The following is a 25094-nucleotide window of genomic DNA, read 5'->3' as shown; positions in this document are numbered from 1 at the left end:
ACTCAGGATCAGTAATGTAATGTACACAGTGACTGCACCAGCAGAATAGTGAGTGCAGCTCTGGAGTATAATACAGGAGGTAACTCAGGATCAGTAATGTAATGTATGTACATAGTGACTGCATCAGCAGAATAGTGAGTGCAGCTCTGGAGTATAATACAGGAGGTAACTCAGGATCAGTAATGTAATGTATGTACACAGTGACTGCACCAGCAGAATAGTGAGTACAGCTCTGGAGGTATAATACAGGATGTAACTCAGGATCAGTAATGTAATGTATGTACACATATATTGCACCAGCAGAATAGTGAGTGCAGCTCTGGAGTATAATACAGGAGGTAACTCAGGATCAGTAATGTAATGTATGTATACAGTGACTGCACCAGCAGAATAGTGAGTGCAGCTCTGGAGTATAATACAGGAGGTAACTCAGGATAAGTAATGTAATGTATGTACACAGTGACTGAAGCAGCAGAATAGTGAGTGCAGCTCTGGAGTATAATACAGGAGGTAACTAAGGATCAGTAATGTAATGTATGTACACAGTGACTGCACCAGCAGAATAGTGAGTGCAGCTCTGGAGTATAATACAGGGGGTAACTCAGGATCAGTAATGTAATGTATGTACACAGTGACTGCACCAGCAGAATAGTGAGTGCAGCTCTGGAGTATAATATAGGAGGTAACTCAGGATCAGTAATGTAATGTATGTACACAGTGACTGCACCAGCAGAATAGTGAGTGCAGCTCTGGAGTATAATACAGGAGGTAAATGAGGATCAGTAATGTATGTACACAGTGACTGCACCAGCAGAATAGTGAGTGCTGCTCTGGAGGATAATACAGGAGGTAACTCAGGATCAGTAATGTAATGTATGTACACAGTGACTGCACCAGCAGAATAGTGAGTGCAGCTCTGGAGTATAATGCAGGAGGTAACTCAGGATCAGTAATGTTGTACACAGTGACTGCACCAGCAGAATAGTGAGTGCAGCTCTGGAGTATAATACAGGAGGTACCTCAGGATCAGTAATGTAATGTATGTACACAGTGACTGCCTCAGCAGAATAGTGAGTGCAGCTCTGGAGTATAATACAGGAGGTAACTCAGGATCAGTAATGTAATGTATGTACACAGTGACTGCACCAGCAGAATAGTGAGTGCAGCTCTGGAGTATAATACAGGAGGTTACTCAGGATCAGTAATGTAATGTATGTATACAGTGACTACACCAGCAGAATAGTGAGTGCAGCTCTGGAGTATAATACAGGAGGTAACTCAGGATCAGTAATGTATGTACACAGTGACTGCACCAGCAGAATAGTGAGTGCAGCTCTGGAGTATAATACAGGAGGTAACTCAGGATCAGTAATGTAATGTATGTACATAGTGACTGCATCAGCAGAATAGTGAGTGCAGCTCTGGAGTATAATACAGGAGGTAACTCAGGATCAGTAATGTAATGTATGTACACAGTGACTGCACCAGCAGAATAGTGAGTACAGCTCTGGAGGTATAATACAGGATGTAACTCAGGATCAGTAATGTAATGTATGTACACATATATTGCACCAGCAGAATAGTGAGTGCAGCTCTGGAGTATAATACAGGAGGTAACTCAGGATCAGTAATGTAATGTATGTATACAGTGACTGCACCAGCAGAATAGTGAGTGCAGCTCTGGAGTATAATACAGGAGGTAACTCAGGATAAGTAATGTAATGTATGTACACAGTGACTGAAGCAGCAGAATAGTGAGTGCAGCTCTGGAGTATAATACAGGAGGTAACTAAGGATCAGTAATGTAATGTATGTACACAGTGACTGCACCAGCAGAATAGTGAGTGCAGCTCTGGAGTATAATACAGGGGGTAACTCAGGATCAGTAATGTAATGTATGTACACAGTGACTGCACCAGCAGAATAGTGAGTGCAGCTCTGGAGTATAATATAGGAGGTAACTCAGGATCAGTAATGTAATGTATGTACACAGTGACTACACCAGCAGAATAGTGAGTGCAGCTCTGGAGTATAATACAGGAGGTAAATGAGGATCAGTAATGTATGTACACAGTGACTGCACCAGCAGAATAGTGAGTGCTGCTCTGGAGGATAATACAGGAGGTAACTCAGGATCAGTAATGTAATGTATGTATACAGTGACTGCACCAGCAGAATAGTGAGTGCAGCTCTGGAGTATAATGCAGGAGGTAACTCAGGATCAGTAATGTTGTACACAGTGACTGCACCAGCAGAATAGTGAGTGCAGCTCTGGAGTATAATACAGGAGGTACCTCAGGATCAGTAATGTAATGTATGTACACAGTGACTGCCTCAGCAGAATAGTGAGTGCAGCTCTGGAGTATAATACAGGAGGTAACTCAGGATCAGTAATGTAATGTATGTACACAGTGACTGCACCAGCAGAATAGTGAGTGCAGCTCTGGAGTATAATACAGGGGGTAATTCAGGATCAGTAATGTAATGTATATACACAGTGATTGCACCAGCAAAATAGTGAGTGCAGCTCTGGAGTATAATACAGGAGGTAACTCAGGATCAGTAATGTATGTACACAGTGACTGCACCAGCAGAATAGTGAGTGCAGCTCTGGAGTATAATACAGGATATAACTCAGGATCAGTAATGTATGTACACAGTGACTGCAGCAGCAGAATAGTGAGTGCAGCTCTTAAGTATAATGCAGGAGGTAACTCAGGATCAGTAATGTATGTACACAGTGACTGCAGCAGCAGAATAGTGAGTGCAGCTCTGGAGGATAATACAGGAGGTAACTCAGGATCAGTAATGTATGTACACAGTGACTGCACCAGCAGAATAGTGAGTGCAGCTCTGGAGTATAATACAGGAGGTAACTCAGGAACAGTAATGTAATGTATGTACACAGTGACTGCTCCAGCAGAATAGTGAGTGCAGCTCTGGAGTATAATACAGGAGGTAACTCAGGATCAGTAATGTAATGTATGTACAGTGACTGCACCAGCAGAATAGTGAGTGCAGCTCTGGAGTATAATACAGGAGGTAACTCGGGAACAGCAATGTATGTACACAGTGACTGCACCAGCAGAATAGTGAGTGCAGCTCTGGAGTATAATACAGTAGGTAACTCAGGATCAGTAATGTAATGTATGTACACAGTGACTGCACCAGCAGAATAGTGAGTGCAGCTCTGGAGTATAATACAGGAGGTAACTCAGGATCAGTAATGTAATGTATATACACAGTGACTGAACCAGTAGAATAGTGAGTGCAGCTCTGGAGTATAATACAGGAGGTAACTCAGGATCAGTAATGTAATATATGTACACAGTGACTGCACCAGCAGAATAGTGAGTGCAGCTCTGCAGTTTAATACAGGAGGTAACTCAGGATCAGTAATGTATGTACAAAGTGACTGCACCAGCAGAATAGTGAGTGCAGCTCTGGAGTATAATAAAGGAGGTAACTCGGGAACAGTAATGTATGTACACAGTGACTGCACCAGCAGAATAGTGAGTGCAGCTCTGGAGTATATTACAGGAGGTAACTCAGGATCAGTAATGTAATGTATGTACACAGTGACTGCACCAGCAGAATAGTGAGTGCAGCTCTGGAGTATAATACAGGAGGTAACTCAGGATCACTAATGTAATGTATATACACAGTGACTGAACCAGCAGAATAGTGAGTGCAGCTCTGGAGTATAATACAGGAGGTAACTCAGGATCAGTAATGTAATATATGCACACAGTGACTGCACTAGCAGAATAGTGAGTGCAGCTCTGCAGTATAATACAGGAGGTAACTCAGGATCAGTAATGTATGTACACAGTGACTGAACCAGCAGAATAGTGAGTGCAGCTCTGCAGTATAATACAGGAGGTAACTCAGGATCAGTAATGTATGTACACAGTGACTGCACCAGCAGAATAGTGAGTGCAGCTCTGGAGTATAATACAGGAGGTAACTCGGGAACAGTAATGTAATGTATATACACAGTGACTGAACCAGCAGAATAGTGAGTGCAGCTCTGCAGTATAATACAGGAGGTAACTCAGGATCAGTAATGTAATGTATGTACACAGTGACTGCACCAGCAGAATAGTGAGTGCAGCTCTGGAGTATAATACAGGAGGTAACTCAGGATCAGTAATGTAATGTATGTACACAGTGACTGCACCAGCAGAATAGTGAGTGCAGCTCTGGAGTATAATACAGGAGGTAACTCAGGATCAGTAATGTAATGTATGTACACAGTGACTGCACCAGCAGAATAGTGAGTACAGCTCTGGAGTATAATACAGGAGGTAAGTCAGGATCAGTAATGTATGTACACAGTGACTGCTCCAGCAGATTAGTGAGTGCAGCTCTGGAGTATAATACAGGAGCTAACTCAGGATCAGTAATGTATGTACACTGTGACTGCACCAGCAGAATAGTGAGTGCAGCTCTGGAGTATAATACAGGAGGTAACGCAGGATTAGTAATGTAATGTATGTACACAGTGACTGCACCAGCAGAATAGTGAGTGCAGCTCTGGAGTATATTACAGGAGGTAACTCAGGATCAGTAATGTAATGTATGTACACAGTGACTGCACCAGCAGAATAGTGAGTGCAGCTCTGGAGTATAATACAGGAGGTAACTCAGGATCACTAATGTAATGTATATACACAGTGACTGAACCAGCAGAATAGTGAGTGCAGCTCTGGAGTATAATACAGGAGGTAACTCAGGATCAGTAATGTAATATATGCACACAGTGACTGCACTAGCAGAATAGTGAGTGCAGCTCTGCAGTATAATACAGGAGGTAACTCAGGATCAGTAATGTATGTACACAGTGACTGAACCAGCAGAATAGTGAGTGCAGCTCTGCAGTATAATACAGGAGGTAACTCAGGATCAGTAATGTATGTACACAGTGACTGCACCAGCAGAATAGTGAGTGCAGCTCTGGAGTATAATACAGGAGGTAACTCGGGAACAGTAATGTAATGTATATACACAGTGACTGAACCAGCAGAATAGTGAGTGCAGCTCTGCAGTATAATACAGGAGGTAACTCAGGATCAGTAATGTAATGTATGTACACAGTGACTGCACCAGCAGAATAGTGAGTGCAGCTCTGGAGTATAATACAGGAGGTAACTCAGGATCAGTAATGTAATGTATGTACACAGTGACTGCACCAGCAGAATAGTGAGTGCAGCTCTGGAGTATAATACAGGAGGTAACTCAGGATCAGTAATGTAATGTATGTACACAGTGACTGCACCAGCAGAATAGTGAGTACAGCTCTGGAGTATAATACAGGAGGTAAGTCAGGATCAGTAATGTATGTACACAGTGACTGCTCCAGCAGATTAGTGAGTGCAGCTCTGGAGTATAATACAGGAGCTAACTCAGGATCAGTAATGTATGTACACTGTGACTGCACCAGCAGAATAGTGAGTGCAGCTCTGGAGTATAATACAGGAGGTAACGCAGGATTAGTAATGTAATGTATGTACACAGTGACTGCACCAGCAGAATAGTGAGTGCAGCTCTGGAGTATAATACAGGAGGTAACTCAGGATCAGTAATGTAATGTATGTACACAGTGACTGCACCAGCAGAATAGTGAGTGCAGCTCTGGAGTATAATGCAGGAGGTAACTCAGGATCAGTAATGTATGTACACAGTGACTGCACCAGCAGAATAGTGAGTGCAGCTCTGGAGTATAATACAGGAGGTAAGTCAGGATCAGTAATGTATGTACACAGTGACTGCACCAGCAGAATAGTGAGTGCAGCTCTGGAGTATAATACAGGAGGTAACGCAGGATTAGTAATGTATGTACACAGTGACTGCACCAGCAGAATAGTGAGTGCAGCTCTGGAATATAATACAGGAGGTAACTCAGGATCAGTAATGTATGATCACAGTGACTGCACCAGCAGAATAGTGAGTGCAGCTCTGGAGTATAATACAGGAGGTAACTCAGGATCAGTAATGTAATGTATGTACACAGTGACTGAACCAGCAGAATAGTGAGTGCAGCTCTGGAGTATAATACAGGAGGTAACTTAGGAACAGTAATGTATGTACACAGTGACTGCACAAGCAGAATAGTGAGTGCAGCTCTGGAGCGTAATACAGGAGGTAACTCAGGATCAGTAATGTATGTACACAGTGACTGCACCAGCAGAATAGTGAGTGCAGCTCTGGAGTATAATACAGGAGGTAACTCAGGATCAGTAATGTAATGTATGTACACAGTGACTGCACGAGCAGAATAGTGAGTGCAGCTCTGGAGTATAATACTCAGGAGGTTACTCAGGATCAGTAATGTTTGTACACAGTGACTGCACCAGCAGAATAGTGAGTGCAGCTCTGGAGTATAATACAGGAGGTATCTCAGGATCAGTAATGTAATGTATGTACACAGTGACTGCACGAGCAGAATAGTGAGTGCAGCTCTGGAGTATAATACAGGAGGTAACTCAGGATCAGTAATGTAATGTATGTACACAGTGACTGCACGAGCAGAATAGTGAGTGCAGCTCTGAAGTATAATACAGGAGGTTACTCAGGATCAGTAATGTATGTACACAGTGACTGCAGCAGCAGAATAGTGAGTGCAGCTCTGGAGTATAATACAGGAGGTAACTCAGGATCAGTAATGTAATGTATGTACACAGTGATTGCACCAGCAGAATAGTGAGTGCAGCTCTGGAGTATAATACAGGAGGTAACTCAGGATAAGTAATGTATGTACACAGTGACTGCACCAGCAGAATAGTGAGTGCAGCTCTGGAGTATAATACAGGAGGTAATTCAGGATCAGTAATGTAATGTATGTACACAGTGACTGCACCAGCAGAATAGTGAGTGCAGCTCTGGAGTATAATACTGGGGGTAACTCAGGATCAGTAATGTAATGTATGTACACAGTGACTGCACCAGCAGAATAGTGAGTGCAGCTCTGGAGTATAATACAGGAGGTAACTCAGGATAAGTAATGTATGTACACAGTGACTGCACCAGCAGAATAGTGAGTGCAGCTCTGGAGTATAATGCAGGAGGTAACTCAGGATCAGTAATGTAATGTATGTACACAGTGACTGCACCAGCAGAATAGTGAGTGCAGCTCTGGAGTATAATACTGGGGGTAACTCAGGATCAGTAATGTAATGTATGTACACAGTGACTGCACCAGCAGAATAGTGAGTGCAGCTCTGGAGTATGATACAGGAGGTAACTCAGGATCAGTAATGTAATGTATGTACACAGTGACTGCACCAGTAGAATAGTGAGTGCAGCTCTGGAGTATAATACAGGAGGTAACTCAGGATCAGTAATGTAATGTATGTACACAGTGACTGCACCAGCAGAATAGTGAGTGCAGCTCTGGAGTATAATACAGGAGGTAACTCAGGATAAGTAATGTATGTACACAGTGACTGCACCAGCAGAATAGTGAGTGCAGCTCTGGAGTATAATACAGGAGGTAATTCAGAATCAGTAATATAATGTATGTACACAGTGACTGCACCAGCAGAATAGTGAGTGCAGCTCTGGAGTATAATACAGGAGGTAACTCAGGATCAGTAATGTAATGTATGTACACAGTGACTGCACCAGCAGAATAGTGAGTGCAGCTCTGGAGTATAATACTGGGGGTAACTCAGGATCAGTAATGTAATGTATGTACACAGTGACTGCACCAGCAGAATAGTGAGTGCAGCTCTGGAATCTAATACAGGAGGTAACTCAGGATCAGTAATGTATGATCACAGTGACTGCACCAGCAGAATAGTGAGTGCAGCTCTGGAGTATAATACAGGAGGTAACTCAGGATCAGTAATGTATATACACAGTGACTGCACGAGCAGAATAGTGAGTGCAGCTCTGGAGTATAATACAGGAGGTAACTCAGGATCAGTAATGTAATGTATGTACACAGTGACTGAACCAGCAGAATTGTGAGTGCAGCTCTGGAGTATAATACAGGAGGTAACTCAGGATCAGTAATGTAATGTATATACACAGTGACTGCACGAGCAGAATAGTGAGTGCAGCTCTGGATTATAATACAGGAGGTAACTCAGGATCAGTAATGTAATGTATGTACACAGTGACTGCACCAGCAGAATAGTGAGCGCAGCTCTGGAGTATAATACAGGAGGTAACTCAGGATAAGTAATGTATGTACACAGTGACTGCACCAGCAGAATAGTGAGTGCAGCTCTGGAGTATAATACAGGAGGTAATTCAGGATCAGTAATGTAATGTATGTACACAGTGACTGCACCAGCAGAATAGAGAGGGCAGCTCTGGAGTATAATACAGGAGGTAACTCAGGATCAGTAATGTATGTACACAGTGACTGCACCAGCAGAATAGTGAGTGCAGCTCTGGAGTATAATACAGGAGGTAACTCAGGATCAGTAATGTAATGTATGTACACAGTGACTGCACCAGCAGAATAGTGAGTGCAGCTCTGGAGTATAATACAGGAGGTAACTCAGGATCAGTAATGTAATGTATGTACACAGTGACTGCACCAGCAGAATAGTGAGTGCAGCTCTGGAGTATAATACAGGAGGTAACTCAGGATCAGTAATGTAATGTATGTACACAGTGACTGCACCAGCAGAATAGTGAGTGCAGCTCTGGAGTATAATACAGGAGGTAACTCAGGATCAGTAATGTAATGTATGTACACAGTGACTGCACCAGCAGAATAGTGAGTGCAGCTCTGGAGTATAATACAGGAGGTAATTCAGGATCAGTAATGTAATGTATGTACACAGTGACTGCACCAGCAGAATAGTGAGTGCAGCTCTGGAGTATAATACAGGAGGTAACTCAGGATCAGTAATGTAATGTATGTACACAGTGACTGCACCAGCAGAATAGTGAGTGCAGCTCTGGAGTATAATACTGGGGGTAACTCAGGATCAGTAATGTAATGTATGTACACAGTGACTGCACCAGCAGAATAGTGAGTACAGCTCTGGAGTACAATACAGGAGGTAACTCAGGATCAGTAATGTATGATCACAGTGACTGCACCAGCAGAATAGTGAGTGCAGCTCTGGAGTATAATACAGGAGGTAACTCAGGATCAGTAATGTATTGTATGTACACAGTGACTGCACCAGCAGAATAGTGAGTACAGCTCTGGAGTACAATACAGGAGGTAACTCAGGATCAGTAATGTACACAGTGACTGCACCAGCAGAATAGTGAGTGCAGCTCTGGAGTATAATACAGGATGTAGTGACTTCACCAGCAGAATAGTGAGTGCAGCTCTGGAGTATAATACAGGAGGTAACTCAGGATCAGTAATGTACACAGTGACTGCACCAGCAGAATAGTGCGTGCAGCTCTGGAGTATAATACAGGAGGTAACTCAGGATTAGTAATGTACACAGTGACTGCACCAGCAGAATAGTGAGTGCAGCTCTGGAGTATAATACAGGAGGTAACTGAGGATCAGTAATGTACACGGTGATTGCACCAGCAGAATAGTGAGTGCAGCTCTGGAGTATAATACAGGAGGTTACTCAGGATCAGTAATGTAATGTATGTACACAGTTACTGCACCAGCAGAATAGTGATTGCAGCTCTGGAGTATAATACAGGAGGTAACTCAGGATCAGTAATGTATGTACACAGTGACTGCAGCAGCAGAATAGTGAGTGCAGCTCTGGAGTATAATACAGGAGGTAACTCAGGATCAGTAATGTAATGTATGTACACAGTGATTGCACCAGCAGAATAGTGAGTGCAGCTCTGGAGGTTTAATACAGGAGGGAACTCAGGATCAGTAATGTAATGTATGTACACAGTGACTGCACCAGCAGAATAGTGAGTGCAGCTCTGGAGTATAATACAGGCTGTAACTCAGGATCAGTAATGTAATGTATGTATACAGTGACTGCACCAGCAGAATAGTGAGTGCAGCTCTGGAGTATAATACAGGAGGTAACTCAGGATCAGTAATGTATGTACACAGTGACTGCACCAGCAGAATAGTGAGTGCAGCTCTGGAGTATAATACAGGAGGTAACTCAGGATCAGTAATGTAATGTATGTACACAGTGATTGCACCAGCAGACTAGTGAGTGCAGCTCTGGAGTATAATACAGGAGGTAACTCAGGATCAGTAATGTATGTACACAGTGACTGCACCAGCAGAATAGTGAGTGCAGCTCTGGAGTATAATACAGGAGGTAACTCAGGATCAGTAATGTAATGTATGTACACAGTGACTACACCAAAAGAATAGTGAGTGCAGCTCTGGGGTATAATACAGGAGGTAACTCAGGATCAGTAATTTATGTACACAGTGACTGCACCAGCAGAATAGTGAGTGCAGCTCTGGCGTATAATACAGGAGGTAACTCAGGATCAGTAATGTATTGTATGTACACAGTGACTGCTCCAGCAGAATAGTGAGTGCAGCTCTGGAGTATAATACAGGAGGTAACTCAGGATCTGTAATGTAATGTTTGTACACAGTGACTGCACCAGCAGAATAGTGAGTGCAGCTCTGGCGTATAATACAGGAGGTAACTCAGGATCAGTAATGTATTGTATGTACACAGTGACTGCACCAGCAGAATAGTGAGTGCAGCTCTGGAGTATAATACAGGAGGTAACTCAGGATCAGTAATGTACACAGTGACTGCACCAGCAGAATAGTGAGCGCAGCTCTGGAGTATAATACAGGAGGTAACTCAGGATCAGTAATGTAATGTATGTACACAGTGACTGAACCAGCAGAATAGTGAGTGCAGCTCTGGAGGTATAATACAGGAGGTAACTCGGGATCAGTAATGTAATGTATGTACACAGTGACTGCACCAGCAGAATAGTGAGTGCAGCTCTGGAGTATAATACAGGAGGTAACTCAGGATCAGTAATGTAATGTATGTACACAGTGACTGAACCAGCAGAATAGTGAGCGCAGCTCTGGAGTATAATACAGGAGGTAATTCAGGATCAGTAATGTAATGTATGTACACAGTGACTGCACCAGCAGAATAGTGAGTGCAGCTCTGGAGTATAATACAGGAGGTAACTCAGGATCAGTAATGTAATGTATGTACACAGTGACTGCACCAGCAGAATAGTGAGTGCAGCTCTGGAGTATAATACTGGGGGTAACTCAGGATCAGTAATGTAATGTATGTACACAGTGACTGCACCAGCAGAATAGTGAGTACAGCTCTGGAGTACAATACAGGAGGTAACTCAGGATCAGTAATGTATGATCACAGTGACTGCACCAGCAGAATAGTGAGTGCAGCTCTGGAGTATAATACAGGAGGTAACTCAGGATCAGTAATGTATTGTATGTACACAGTGACTGCACCAGCAGAATAGTGAGTACAGCTCTGGAGTACAATACAGGAGGTAACTCAGGATCAGTAATGTACACAGTGACTGCACCAGCAGAATAGTGAGTGCAGCTCTGGAGTATAATACAGGATGTAGTGACTTCACCAGCAGAATAGTGAGTGCAGCTCTGGAGTATAATACAGGAGGTAACTCAGGATCAGTAATGTACACAGTGACTGCACCAGCAGAATAGTGCGTGCAGCTCTGGAGTATAATACAGGAGGTAACTCAGGATTAGTAATGTACACAGTGACTGCACCAGCAGAATAGTGAGTGCAGCTCTTGGGTATAATACAGGAGGTAACTCAGGATCAGTAATGTATTGTATGTACACAGTGACTGCACCAGCAGAATAGTGAGTGCAGCTCTGGAGTATAATACAGGAGGTAACTGAGGATCAGTAATGTACACGGTGATTGCACCAGCAGAATAGTGAGTGCAGCTCTGGAGTATAATACAGGAGGTTACTCAGGATCAGTAATGTAATGTATGTACACAGTTACTGCACCAGCAGAATAGTGATTGCAGCTCTGGAGTATAATACAGGAGGTAACTCAGGATCAGTAATGTATGTACACAGTGACTGCAGCAGCAGAATAGTGAGTGCAGCTCTGGAGTATAATACAGGAGGTAACTCAGGATCAGTAATGTAATGTATGTACACAGTGATTGCACCAGCAGAATAGTGAGTGCAGCTCTGGAGGTTTAATACAGGAGGGAACTCAGGATCAGTAATGTAATGTATGTACACAGTGACTGCACCAGCAGAATAGTGAGTGCAGCTCTGGAGTATAATACAGGCTGTAACTCAGGATCAGTAATGTAATGTATGTATACAGTGACTGCACCAGCAGAATAGTGAGTGCAGCTCTGGAGTATAATACAGGAGGTAACTCAGGATCAGTAATGTATGTACACAGTGACTGCACCAGCAGAATAGTGAGTGCAGCTCTGGAGTATAATACAGGAGGTAACTCAGGATCAGTAATGTAATGTATGTACACAGTGATTGCACCAGCAGACTAGTGAGTGCAGCTCTGGAGTATAATACAGGAGGTAACTCAGGATCAGTAATGTATGTACACAGTGACTGCACCAGCAGAATAGTGAGTGCAGCTCTGGAGTATAATACAGGAGGTAACTCAGGATCAGTAATGTAATGTATGTACACAGTGACTACACCAACAGAATAGTGAGTGCAGCTCTGGGGTATAATACAGGAGGTAACTCAGGATCAGTAATTTATGTACACAGTGACTGCACCAGCAGAATAGTGAGTGCAGCTCTGGCGTATAATACAGGAGGTAACTCAGGATCAGTAATGTATTGTATGTACACAGTGACTGCTCCAGCAGAATAGTGAGTGCAGCTCTGGAGTATAATACAGGAGGTAACTCAGGATCTGTAATGTAATGTTTGTACACAGTGACTGCACCAGCAGAATAGTGAGTGCAGCTCTGGCGTATAATACAGGAGGTAACTCAGGATCAGTAATGTATTGTATGTACACAGTGACTGCACCAGCAGAATAGTGAGTGCAGCTCTGGAGTATAATACAGGAGGTAACTCAGGATCAGTAATGTACACAGTGACTGCACCAGCAGAATAGTGAGCGCAGCTCTGGAGTATAATACAGGAGGTAACTCAGGATCAGTAATGTAATGTATGTACACAGTGACTGAACCAGCAGAATAGTGAGTGCAGCTCTGGAGGTATAATACAGGAGGTAACTCGGGATCAGTAATGTAATGTATGTACACAGTGACTGCACCAGCAGAATAGTGAGTGCAGCTCTGGAGTATAATACAGGAGGTAACTCAGGATCAGTAATGTAATGTATGCACACAGTGACTGAACCAGCAGAATAGTGAGCGCAGCTCTGGAGTATAATACAGGAGGTAACTCGGGATCAGTAATGTAATGTATGTACACAGTGACTGCACCAGCAGAATAGTGAGTGCAGCTCTGGAGTATAATACAGGCTGTAACTCAGGATCAGTAATGTAATGTATGTACACAGTGACTGCCCAGCAGAATAGTGAGTGCAGCTCTGGAGTATAATATAGGAGGTTATTCAGGATCAGTAATGTAATGTATGTACACAGTGACTGCACCAGCAGAATAGTGAGTGCAGCTCTGGAGTATAATACAGGAGGTAACTCAGGATCAGTAATGTAATGTATGTACACAGTGACTGCACCAGCAGAATAGTGAGTGCAGCTCTGGAGTATAATACAGGAGGTAACTCAGGATGAGTAATGTATGTACACAGTGACTGCACCAGCAGAATAGTGAGTGCAGCTCTGGAGTATAATACAGGATGTAACTCAGGATCAGTAATGTATGTACACAGTGACTGCACCAGCAGAATAGTGAGTGCAGCTCTGGAGTATAATACAGGAGGTAACTCAGGATCAGTAATGTAATGTATGTGCACAGTGACTGCACCAGCAGAATAGTGAGTGCAGCTCTGGAGTATAATAGAGGAGGTAACTCAGGATCAGTAATGTAATGTATGTACACAGTGATTGCACCAGCAGAATAGTGAGTGCAGCTCTGGAGTATAATACAGGAGGTAACTCTGGATCAGTAATGTAATGTATGTACACAGTGACTGCACCAGCAGAATAGTGAGTGCAGCTCTGGAGTATGATACAGGAGGTAACTCAGGATCAGTAATGTAATGTATGTACACAGTGACTGCACCAGCAGAATAGTGAGTGCAGCTCTGGAGTATAATACAGGAGGTAACTCAGGATAAGTAATGTATGTACACAGTGACTGCACCAGCAGAATAGTGAGTGCAGCTCTGGAGTATAATACAGGAGGTAATTCAGGATCAGTAATGTAATGTATGTACACAGTGACTGCACCAGCAGAATAGTGAGTGCAGCTCTGGAGTATAATACAGAAGGTAACTCAGGATCAGTAATGTAATGTATGTACACAGTGACTGCACCAGCAGAATAGTGAGTGCAGCTCTGGAGTATAATACTGGGGGTAACTCAGGATCAGTAATGTAATGTATGTACACAGTGACTGCACCAGCAGAATAGTGAATGCAGCTCTGGAATCTAATACAGGAGGTAACTCAGGATCAGTAATGTATGATCACAGTGACTGCACCAGCAGAATAGTGAGTGCAGCTCTGGAGTATAATACAGGAGGTAACTCAGGATCAGTAATGTAATGTATATACACAGTGACTGCACGAGCAGAATAGTGAGTGCAGCTCTGGAGTATAATACAGGAGGTAACTCAGGATCAGTAATGTAATGTATGTACACAGTGACTGCACCAGCAGAATAGTGAGTGCAGCTCTGGAGTATAATACTGGGGGTAACTCAGGATCAGTAATGTAATGTATGTACACAGTGACTGAACCAGCAGAATTGTGAGTGCAGCTCTGGAGTATAATACAGGAGGTAACTCAGGATCAGTAATGTAATGTATATACACAGTGACTGCACGAGCAGAATAGTGAGTGCAGCTCTGGATTATAATACAGGAGGTAACTCAGGATCAGTAATGTAATGTATGTACACAGTGACTGCACCAGCAGAATAGTGAGTGCAGCTCTGGAGTATAATACAGGAGGTAACTCAGGATCACTAATGTAATGTATGTACACAGTGACTGCACGAGCAGAATAGTGAGTGCAGCTCTGGAGTATAATACAGGAGGTAACTCAGGATCAGTAATGTATGTACACAGTGGACTGCACCAGCAGAATAGTGAGTGCAGCTCTGGAGTATAATACAGGAGGTTACTCAGGATCAGTAATGTATGTTCACAGTGACTGAACCAGCAGAATAGTGAGTGCAGCTCTGGAGTATAATACAGGAGGTAACTCAGGATCAGTAATGTAATGTATGTACACAGTGACTGCACCAGCAGAATAGTGAGTGCAGCTCTGGAGTATAATACAGGAGGTAACTCAGGATCAGTAATGTAATGTATGTACACAGTGACTGCACCAGTAGAATAGTGAGTGCAGCTCTGGAGTATAATACAGGAGGTAACTCAGGATCAGTAATGTAATGTGTGTACACAGTGACTGCACCAGCAGAATAGTGAGTGCAGCTCTGGAGTATAATACAGGAGGTAACTCAGGATAAGTAATGTATGTACACAGTGACTGCACCAGCAGAATAGTGAGTGCAGCTCTGGAGTATAATACAGGAGGTAATTCAGGATCAGTAATGTAATGTATGTACACAGTGACTGCACCAGCAGAATAGTGAGTGCAGCTCTGGAGTATAATACCGGAGGTAACTCAGGATCAGTAATGTATGTACACAGTGACTGCACCAGCAGAATAGTGAGTGCAGCTCTGGAGTATAATACAGGAGGTAACTCAGGATCAGTAATGTATGTACACAGTGACTGCACCAGCAGAATAGTGAGTGCAGCTCTGGAGTATAATGCAGGAGGTAACTCAGGATCAGTAATGTAATGTATGTACACAGTGACTGCACCAGCAGAATAGTGAGTGCAGCTCTGGAGTATAATACTGGGGGTAACTCAGGATCAGTAATGTAATGTATGTACACAGTGACTGCACCAGCAGAATAGTGAGTGCAGCTCTGGAGTATAATACAGGAGGTAACTCAGGATCAGTAATGTAATGTATGTACACAGTGACTGCACCAGTAGAATAGTGAGTGCAGCTCTGGAGTATAATACAGGAGGTAACTCAGGATCAGTAATGTAATGTATGTACACCGTGACTGCACCAGCAGAATAGTGAGTGCAGCTCTGGAGTATAATACAGGAGGTAACTCAGGATAAGTAATGTATGTACACAGTGACTGCACCAGCAGAATAGTGAGTGCAGCTCTGGAGTATAATACAGGAGGTAACTCAGGATCAGTAATGTAATGTATGTACACAGTGACTGCACCAGCAGAATAGTGAGTGCAGCTCTGGAGTATAATACTGGAGGTAACTCAGGATCAGTAATGTAATGTATGTACACAGTGACTGCACCAGCAGAATAGTGAGTGCAGCTCTGGAGTATAATACTGTGGGTAACTCAGGATCAGTAATGTAATGTATGTACACAGTGACTGCACCAGCAGAATAGTGAGTGCAGCTCTGGAATCTAATACAAGAGGTAACTCAGGATCAGTAATGTATGATCACAGTGACTGCACCAGCAGAATAGTGAGTGCAGCTCTGGAGTATAATACAGGAGGTAACTCAGGATCAGTAATGTAATGTATGTACACAGTGACTGCACCAGCAGAATAGTGAGTACAGCTCTGGAGTACAATACAGGAGGTAACTCAGGATCAGTAATGTATTGTATGTACACAGTGACTGCACCAGCAGAATAGTGAGTACAGCTCTGGAGTACAATACAGGAGGTAACTCAGGATCAGTAATGTACACAGTGACTGCACCAGCAGAATAGTGAGTGCAGCTCTGGAGTATAATACAGGATGTAGTGACTTCACCAGCAGAATAGTGAGTGCAGCTCTGGAGTATAATACAGGAGGTAACTCAGGATCAGTAATGTAATGTATGTACACAGTGACTGCACCAGCTGAATAGTGAGTGCAGCTCTGGAGTATAATACAGGAGGTAACTGAGGATCAGTAATGTACACGGTGATTGCACCAGCAGAATAGTGAGTGCAGCTCTGGAGTATAATACAGGAGGTTACTCAGGATCAGTAATGTAATGTATGTACACAGTGACTGCACCAGCAGAATAGTGAGTGCAGCTCTGGAGTATAATACAGGAGGTAACTCAGGATCAGTAATGTAATGTATGTACACAGTGACTGCAGCAGCAGAATAGTGATTGCAGCTCTGGAGTATAATACAGGAGGTAACTCAGGATCAGTAATGTATGTACACAGTGACTGCAGCAGCAGAATAGTGAGTGCAGCTCTGGAGTATAATACAGGAGGTAACTCAGGATCAGTAATGTAATGTATGTACACAGTGATTGCACCAGCAGAATAGTGAGTGCAGCTCTGGAGGTTTAATACAGGAGGGAACTCAGGATCAGTAATGTAATGTATGTACACAGTGACTGCACCAGCAGAATAGTGAGTGCAGCTCTGGAGTATAATACAGGCTGTAACTCAGGATCAGTAATGTAATGTATGTATACAGTGACTGCACCAGCAGAATAGTGAGTGCAGCTCTGGAGTATAATACAGGAGGTAACTCAGGATCAGTAATGTATGTACACAGTGACTGCACCAGCAGAATAGTGAGTGCAGCTCTGGAGTATAATACAGGAGGTAACTCAGGATCAGTAATGTAATGTATGTACACAGTGATTGCACCAGCAGACTAGTGAGTGCAGCTCTGGAGTATAATACAGGAGGTAACTCAGGATCAGTAATGTATGTACACAGTGACTGCACCAGCAGAATAGTGAGTGCAGCTCTGGAGTATAATACAGGGGGTAACTCAGGATCAGTAATGTATGTACACAGTGACTGCACCAGCAGAATAGTGAGTGCAGCTCTGGAGTATAATACAGGGGGTAATTCAGGATCAGTAATGTAATGTATGTACACAGTGACTGCACCAGCAGAATAGTGAGTGCAGCTCTGGAGTATAATACAGGAGGTAACTCAGGATCAGTAATGTAATGTATGTACACAGTGACTGCACCAGCAGAATAGTGAGTGCAGCTCTGGAGTATAATACAGGAGGTAACTCAGGATCAGTAATGTAATGTATGTACACAGTGACTGCACGAGCAGAATAGTGAGTGCAGCTCTGGGGTATAATACAGGAGGTAACTCAGGATCAGTAATGTAATGTATGTACACAGTGACTGCACCAGCAGAATAGTGAGCGCAGCTCTGGAGTATAATACAGGAGGTAACTCAGGATCAGTAATGTAATGTATGTACACAGTGACTGCACCAGCAGAATAGTGAGTGCAGCTCTGGATTATAATACAGGAGGTAACTCAGGATCAGTAATGTATGTACACAGTGATTGCACCAGCAGAATAGTGAGTGCAGCTCTGGAGTATAATACAGGAGGTAACTCAGGATCAGTAATGTATGTACACAGTGATTGCACCAGCAGAATAGTGAGTGCAGCTCTGGAGTATAATACAGGAGGTAACTCAGGATCAGTAATGTATGTACACAGTGACTGAACCAGCAGAATAGTGAGTGCAGCTCTGGAGTATAATACAGGAGGTAACTCAGGATCAGTAATGTAATGTATGTACACAGTGACTACAGCAGCAGAATAGTGAGTGCAGCTCTGGAGTATAATACAGGAGGTAACTCAGGATCAGTAATGTAATGTATGTACACAGTGACTGCACCAGCAGAATAGTGAGTGCAGCTCTGGAGTATAATACAGGGGGTAATTCAGGATCAGTAATGTAATGTATATACACAGTGATTGCACCAGCAGAATAGTGAGTGCAGCTCTGGAGTATAATACAGGAGGTAACTCAGGATCAGTAATGTATGTACACAGTGACTGTACCGGCAGAATAGTGAGTGCAGCTCTGGAGTATAATACAGGAGGTAACTCAGGATCAGTAATGTATGATCACAGTGACTGCACCAGCAGAATAGTGAGTGCAGCTCTGGAGTATAATACAGGGGGTAACTCAGGATCAGTAATGTATGTACACAGTGACTGCACCAGCAGAATAGTGAGTGCAGCTCTGGAGGATAATACAGGAGGTAACTCAGGATCAGTAATGTAATGTATGTACACAGTGACTGCACCGGCAGAATAGTGAGTGCAGCTCTGGAGTATAATACAGGAGGTAACTCAGGATCAGTAATGTATGATCACAGTGACTGCACCAGCAGAATAGTGAGTGCAGCTCTGGAGTATAATACAGGGGGTAACTCAGGATCAGTAATGTATGTACACAGTGACTGCACCGGCAGAATAGTGAGTGCAGCTCTGGAGTATAATATAGGAGGTAAGTCAGGAACAGTAATGTAATGTACACAGTGACTGCACCAGCAGAATAGTGAGTGCAGCTCTGGAGTATAATGCAGGAGGTAACTCAGGATCAGTTGTGTGTGTAGTGGTGACTTTAGAGATGGATGATGTGTATATGATGGGTGATGACTGTATAAATAGGCCTCGGGAGTCACCATTTTCCCCATGTAGAGGGACTGAAAGTAACCGGGTGAAAACTAAAACTTTTAGTATTGAAGTTAAAAGGACAAACACAAAAAATGCAGTGTGAAGAGGCAGACCCCACCACCCCGACCCTGATCAGGCCCACGAGTGACACACAGCGCCCCCTGGGGGTCACCAGGGGTAGATTAAATAAAAAAAATGACCCTGGTGAGTTCTCCTCTACCCTCCCTGGGGTCCTGGTGAGCAGAGGGGCAGCATACCGCTGCAGGCAGTCACATCACCATACATGAGATGGTTTTAGCACCGCGTCCTCCCGGCCATGCTATCCACATTGCAGACAGGTAATAGTACACCTCCGCCGGTGTAAAGGCTGGAGCAGTGCTATTAGAAGATGAAGGGGAGATGGCTCCATAGAAGCTGCAGGGTCAGCAGCGGGGTACGGTGACGGATGGATGGTGTGCCCCCTTCCCTGGCCCCTCAGGCCCTGGAGCTGTGCAGGGTACACAGTATAATCACCCGGGGTAGTCCTGCTGGCAGGATATGTTTCTATGAGAATGCTCTGCACTGCTGCAGTTAGCGCTGTGTCCAGCAGAGGGCGGTGTGTGATCAGCATTGATCTCTGCAGCTCACAGGAGGGTCAGATAAATGAGGGGGACTATGGAGGGGCACAGGGCGCGTCTGCATCTATAGAGGGGGGCGGAGGCCTCTGATCTACAGACCGGCGATTATAGAAGATGGGTCACTCGCTCCTCTCATATATGTGTCCACCAGGGAAAGTGATGCGGCCCCCTCCAGCCGCCACACTCTGCTCTGACCCCGGCTGTGCCCTAAACAGAGACATGTCAGCGGGACGCTTCCCTATAATCACTCATTGTCACCCCAGGGCGTCTGAGCCCACTCCTGCATCCTGCAAAATCTCCTCTCCTGCACAAAAGGGTTAATTGTCTGTAAGCTTCACTATGGAGAATTGCTCTGCAGTCCACATGGTGACTGGAGGGGTCGAGTTACAAGGGGTTAATGCTCTGCAGTCCTAATGACTCTAGGGGTCTGGTTATAAGGGGTTAATGCTCTGCGGTCCTGGGGTCTGGTTATAAGTGGTTAATGCTCTGCGGTCCTGGTGACTGGAGGGGGTCTGGTTATAAGGGGTTAATGCTGTGTAGTCCTCCTGGTGACCTGGGGAGGGGGCTCTCGGGATCTGGTTATGGGTGGCGGGTCTGGTTACGAGGGGGGAGGAGTCTCTCGTGGTCTGGTTATGAGGGTTGTCTTTCGGGGTCTGGTTATGATGGGGGTGTCTCTCGGGGTCTGGTTATGGGGGGGTCTCTCGGGGTCTGGTTATGAGGGGGGGTCTGGTTACGAGGGGGGAGGAGTCTCTCGTGGTCTGGTTATGAGGGTTGTCTTTCGGGGTCTGGTTATGATGGGGGTGTCTCTCGGGGTCTGGTTATGGGGGGGTCTCTCGGGGTCTGGTTATGAGGGGGGTTGTCTCTCGGGGTCTGGTTATGAGGGGCGGGTCTGGTTATGAGTGGGGGGGTCTCGGGGTCTGGTTATGAGGGGGGTTGTCTCTCGGGGTCTGGTTATGAGGGGCGGGTCTGGTTATGAGTGGGGGGGTCTCGGGGTCTGGTTATGAGTGGAGGGGTCTCTCGGGGTCTGGTTATGAGGGGGGGGTCTCTCTGGGTCTGGTTATGAGTGGGGGGGTCTCTCTGTGTCTGGTTATGAGGTGGGGGTCTCTCGGGGTCTGGTTATGAGGGGGGGTCTCTCGGGGTCTGGTTATGAGGTGGGGGTCTCTTGGGGTCTGGTTATGAGTGGGGGGGTCTCTCTGGGTCTGGTTATGAGGGGGGTTGTCTCTCGGGGTCTGGTTATGAGGGGGGGTCTGGTTATGAGGGGGGTTGTCTCTCGGGATCTGGTTATGAGGGGCGGGTCTGGTTATGAGTGGGGGGGTCTCGGGGTCTGGTTATGAGTGGAGGGGTCTCTCGGGGTCTGGTTATGAGGGGGGTCTCTCTGGGTCTGGTTATGAGTGGGGGGGTCTCTCGGTGTCTGGTTATGAGGTGGGGGTCTCTCGGGGTCTGGTTATGAGTGGGGGGGTCTCTCTGGGTCTGGTTATGAGTGGGGGGGGTCTCTCGGTGTATGGTTATGAGGTGGGGGTCTCTCGGGGTCTGGTTATGAGGGGGGTCTCTCGGGGTCTGGTTATGAGGTGGGGGTCTCTTGGGGTCTGGTTATGAGTGGGGGGGTCTCTCTGGGTCTGGTTATGAGTGGGGGGGTCTCTCGGTGTCTGGTTATGAGGTGGGGGTCTCTCGGGGTCTGGTTATGAGGGGGGGTCTCTCGGGGTCTGGTTATGAGGTGGGGGTCTCTCTGGGTCTGGTTATGAGGGGGGGGGGTCTCTCGGGGTCTGGTTATGAGGTGGGGGTCTCTCTGGGTCTGGTTATGAGGGGGGGGGTCTCTCGGGGTCTGGTGTATGTAAGCACTTAGTGTTTCTCATCTGCGCTGCTCTCATGAGGGCTGTGCACAGCAGGGCGCTGTTCCCCGGCGGTGTCTGGCCATCGCTGCTCCTTCTCATACCTTTGATCTTGCCCTCTTCCCTCTCCCCGTGGTGCGGTGCAGCCGCGGCTCTGCAGCGTTCCTTCTGTAATTGTTCTTATGGCCGTCGTGTGCCTCGTACGGCACATGTGCCTTTTGCTCAAGATATGAGGGGCTGCTGATAAGTCTTCGACTTTACCCAGAAAGAAGCGAGATAGGATGATGAAACTTTACATTTATTCCACTGATGACCACACACTTCTTACATCGGTATTCCAGGTTCTGTAAGCCTAGCAAAAAGAAGGATTTTGGTTGTGCCTCAAACCAGGCATCTGTAGCAGCCATAGCATCAGAAATGGTGTGACATTTGGTACCTTGAGGTGTTTCTTCAGGTTTGGAAACAGATGATAGTCGGAGGGAGCTAGATCTGGTGAATAAGGTGGGTGGTCACCAGCTGGAAGCCCGGCTCTGCCAGTTTTGCCGTGGTCGCTTGTGCAGTGTGAGCGGAGGCGTTGTCTTTGCAGGAACAAGATTCCTTTGAACAGCTTGCCGCACCTTTTGGCCTTCAGAGCTGCCTTCAATTGGTCCAAAAGTTCAGTGTAATACCTTGCATTGATGGTGGAACCCTTTTGAAGGTAGTCCACTAGCAGCACACCCTCCTTATCCCAGAACACAGACGCCAGCACCGTAGTGGCTGATTTTTGCACCCTGAACTTCTTTGGACGAGGAGAACCACTGTGCCTCCATTCTTCTGACAGATCCTTGTTTTCAGGGTCATACAAATAAATCCAGGTCTCCTCCATAGTGACCGGTCGATCCAGCACGTTCCTCATCATTGAGGCTGAAGTGGCCGGTTTTACATTTGGCAACCCAGTTCTTAGCTGTGGAATATGAAGGGCATTGATCCCCCAATGCCTGCGACATATCACCATGAATATCCTTCACAGACTTTCCTTGTAGAAACAAGAATGTTATCCCTCCTCTGCTCTCAGTTGCTGTGAATATCGCATTAGACTTCATTTTGTTTTCCCGCGTGCGTAGAACACTGTTGCCATAAGCAACAAACACAACATTTTGAAAACATAAGACACATAAGGCTTTTATGTGATGTAACATGCGTTACCATAGAAACAAGATCACAAAGCCAAAGACTTATCAGCAGCCTCTCATATATGGTGAGAGGTGAGAAGCCTCCTCACTTCCTCACTGTGCTTGGAAGTCCTCAAATTGCTTCCTCCCTCTGTCCACCCCGGACTCCTCGCTGCCTCCCTCTGTCCACCCCGGACTCCTCGCTGCCTCCCTCTGTCCACCCCGGACTCCTCGCTGCCTCCCTCTGTTCAGCCCGGACTCCTCGCTCGCTCCCTCCCTCTGTTCAGCCCAGACTCCTCGCTCGCTCCCTCCCTCTGTTCAGCCCAGACTCCTCGCTTGCTCCCTCCCTCTGTCCAGCCCGCACGCCTCGCTCCCTCCCTCCCTCTGTTCAGCCCAGACTCCTCGCTTGCTCCCTCCCTCTGTCCAGCCCGGACTCCTCGCCCGCTCCTTCCCTCTGTCCACCTCGGACTCCTCGCTTGCTCCCTCCTTCTGTCCAGCCCGGACTCCTCGCTTGCTCCCTCCTTCTGTCCAGCCCGCACTCCTCGCTCGCTCCCTCCCTCTGTTCAGCCCAGACTCCTCGCTTGCTCCCTCCCTCTGTTCAGCCCAGACTCCTCGCCCGCTCCCTCCCTCTGTCCACCTCGGACTCCTCGCTTGCTCCCTCCCTCTGTTCAGCCCGGACTCCTCGCTCGCTCCCTCCCTCTGTTCAGCCCAGACTCCTCGCTTGCTCCCTCCCTCTGTCCAGCCCGGACTCCTCGCCCGCTCCCTCCCGCTATCCACTCAGACTACTCACTTGCTGCTTCCCTTGCCACCCTCCCTCACCTCCCGTAAGACTCTTTGCCATCCTCCCTGACTTGCGCTGGATAAAAACGGTTTTCCTTTCTTAATACAGTGTGGGTCTTTAGGTTTATACGTGCAATGCTGGTACAGTGCTCTTCATCTCCTTTCTAGGCCCAGCAGCAGAGGAGCCTGGACAACATATTAACTCTTCAAACCAAGGGCATCCTTGGAAGGAGATATAAGAAGGACCTATGTCCGAGTCCAGAGATGAACGGCACAAGTCCAATGTCTGAGCAGGATTCTGGAATTCTGGATGTGGAAGATGAGGATGAGGAAGAAGAGGTAAAGTAACTGTATGAAGGATGATGTGCATGGAGAGTAGAAGTGTTCTGCTGCCAGATGTGAACGTAATGCTCCTCGTCTTTTACAGGCACCAGGGACACAAGACTTGGTGGATTTTTCACCAGTTTACCGTTGCTTACACATCTACACAGTACTGGTAAGTGCCGGGCACCTGGATGGTAGTTGGTGTAATATTAGTCAATTTCACAGCTTTAACCAATGTTCCTTATTCATAGCTGGATTTTCAGTGTTCCTTCTCAAAATCCTCCTACTCAAATTCTAAAGCACCACATGAGTGCAATATAAGTAGTCTCTGCAGGGTGTATGAACCACCAAGTGAATATTGCTTCATTAAGATATTGGTGCTGTAATGAATTACAATTGGAAATCTGGATGTAAATTTTTATAACAGATTTTTGCTTTTGTCTGTTTAAAGTAAATTTGTTGAAGGGACCATAATGGACACGGACACTATCCCTCAAATCTGATTGATATTGTTTTTTGTAGTTTCTTGTCTTGCAGACTGATTGACCTCAAAAGTATAAGTAATATATTTTTCAGAATATATGGTTTAAGTAAATTTGTGGAAGGGGACCGTAATGGGCTACTAACTACATGAAACTGCAAAAAATAATATCAGTCAGATTTGAGGGATATTGTCTGTGCCCATTACGGTCCCCTTCCACAAATTTAATTTAAACCATATACTCTGAAAAATATATTACTTACACTTTTGAGGTCAGAGTATATGGTTTAAAGTAAATTTGTGGAAGGAACCGTATCTGATTGATGTTGTTTTTTGTAGTATCTTGTAGTTAGCAGCTCTTTATGATTGACCTCAAAATTATAATATATTTTTCAGAATACATGGTTTAAAGTACATTTGTG

At 45.3% G+C, this 25094-nt stretch overlaps 1 protein-coding gene across 1 annotated transcript in view; it reads left to right on the top strand.

Annotated features, from left to right (window-relative positions):
• The window catches only part of LOC142260680 (exocyst complex component 6B-like), a 296256-nt gene that overhangs the window by 120898 nt on the left and 150264 nt on the right, over positions 1-25094 (top strand). Inside the window, 2 exon segments of the mRNA XM_075332046.1 lie at positions 24036-24206; positions 24295-24363. Coding sequence (XP_075188161.1) covers positions 24036-24206; positions 24295-24363 — 240 coding nt within the window.

The sequence above is a fragment of the Anomaloglossus baeobatrachus genome, unplaced genomic scaffold (assembly GCF_048569485.1).
Source record: "Anomaloglossus baeobatrachus isolate aAnoBae1 unplaced genomic scaffold, aAnoBae1.hap1 Scaffold_160, whole genome shotgun sequence".
In the NCBI taxonomy this organism is placed as follows: Eukaryota; Metazoa; Chordata; class Amphibia; order Anura; family Aromobatidae; genus Anomaloglossus; species Anomaloglossus baeobatrachus.
This window is presented reverse-complemented; position numbering and strand designations above follow the sequence as displayed.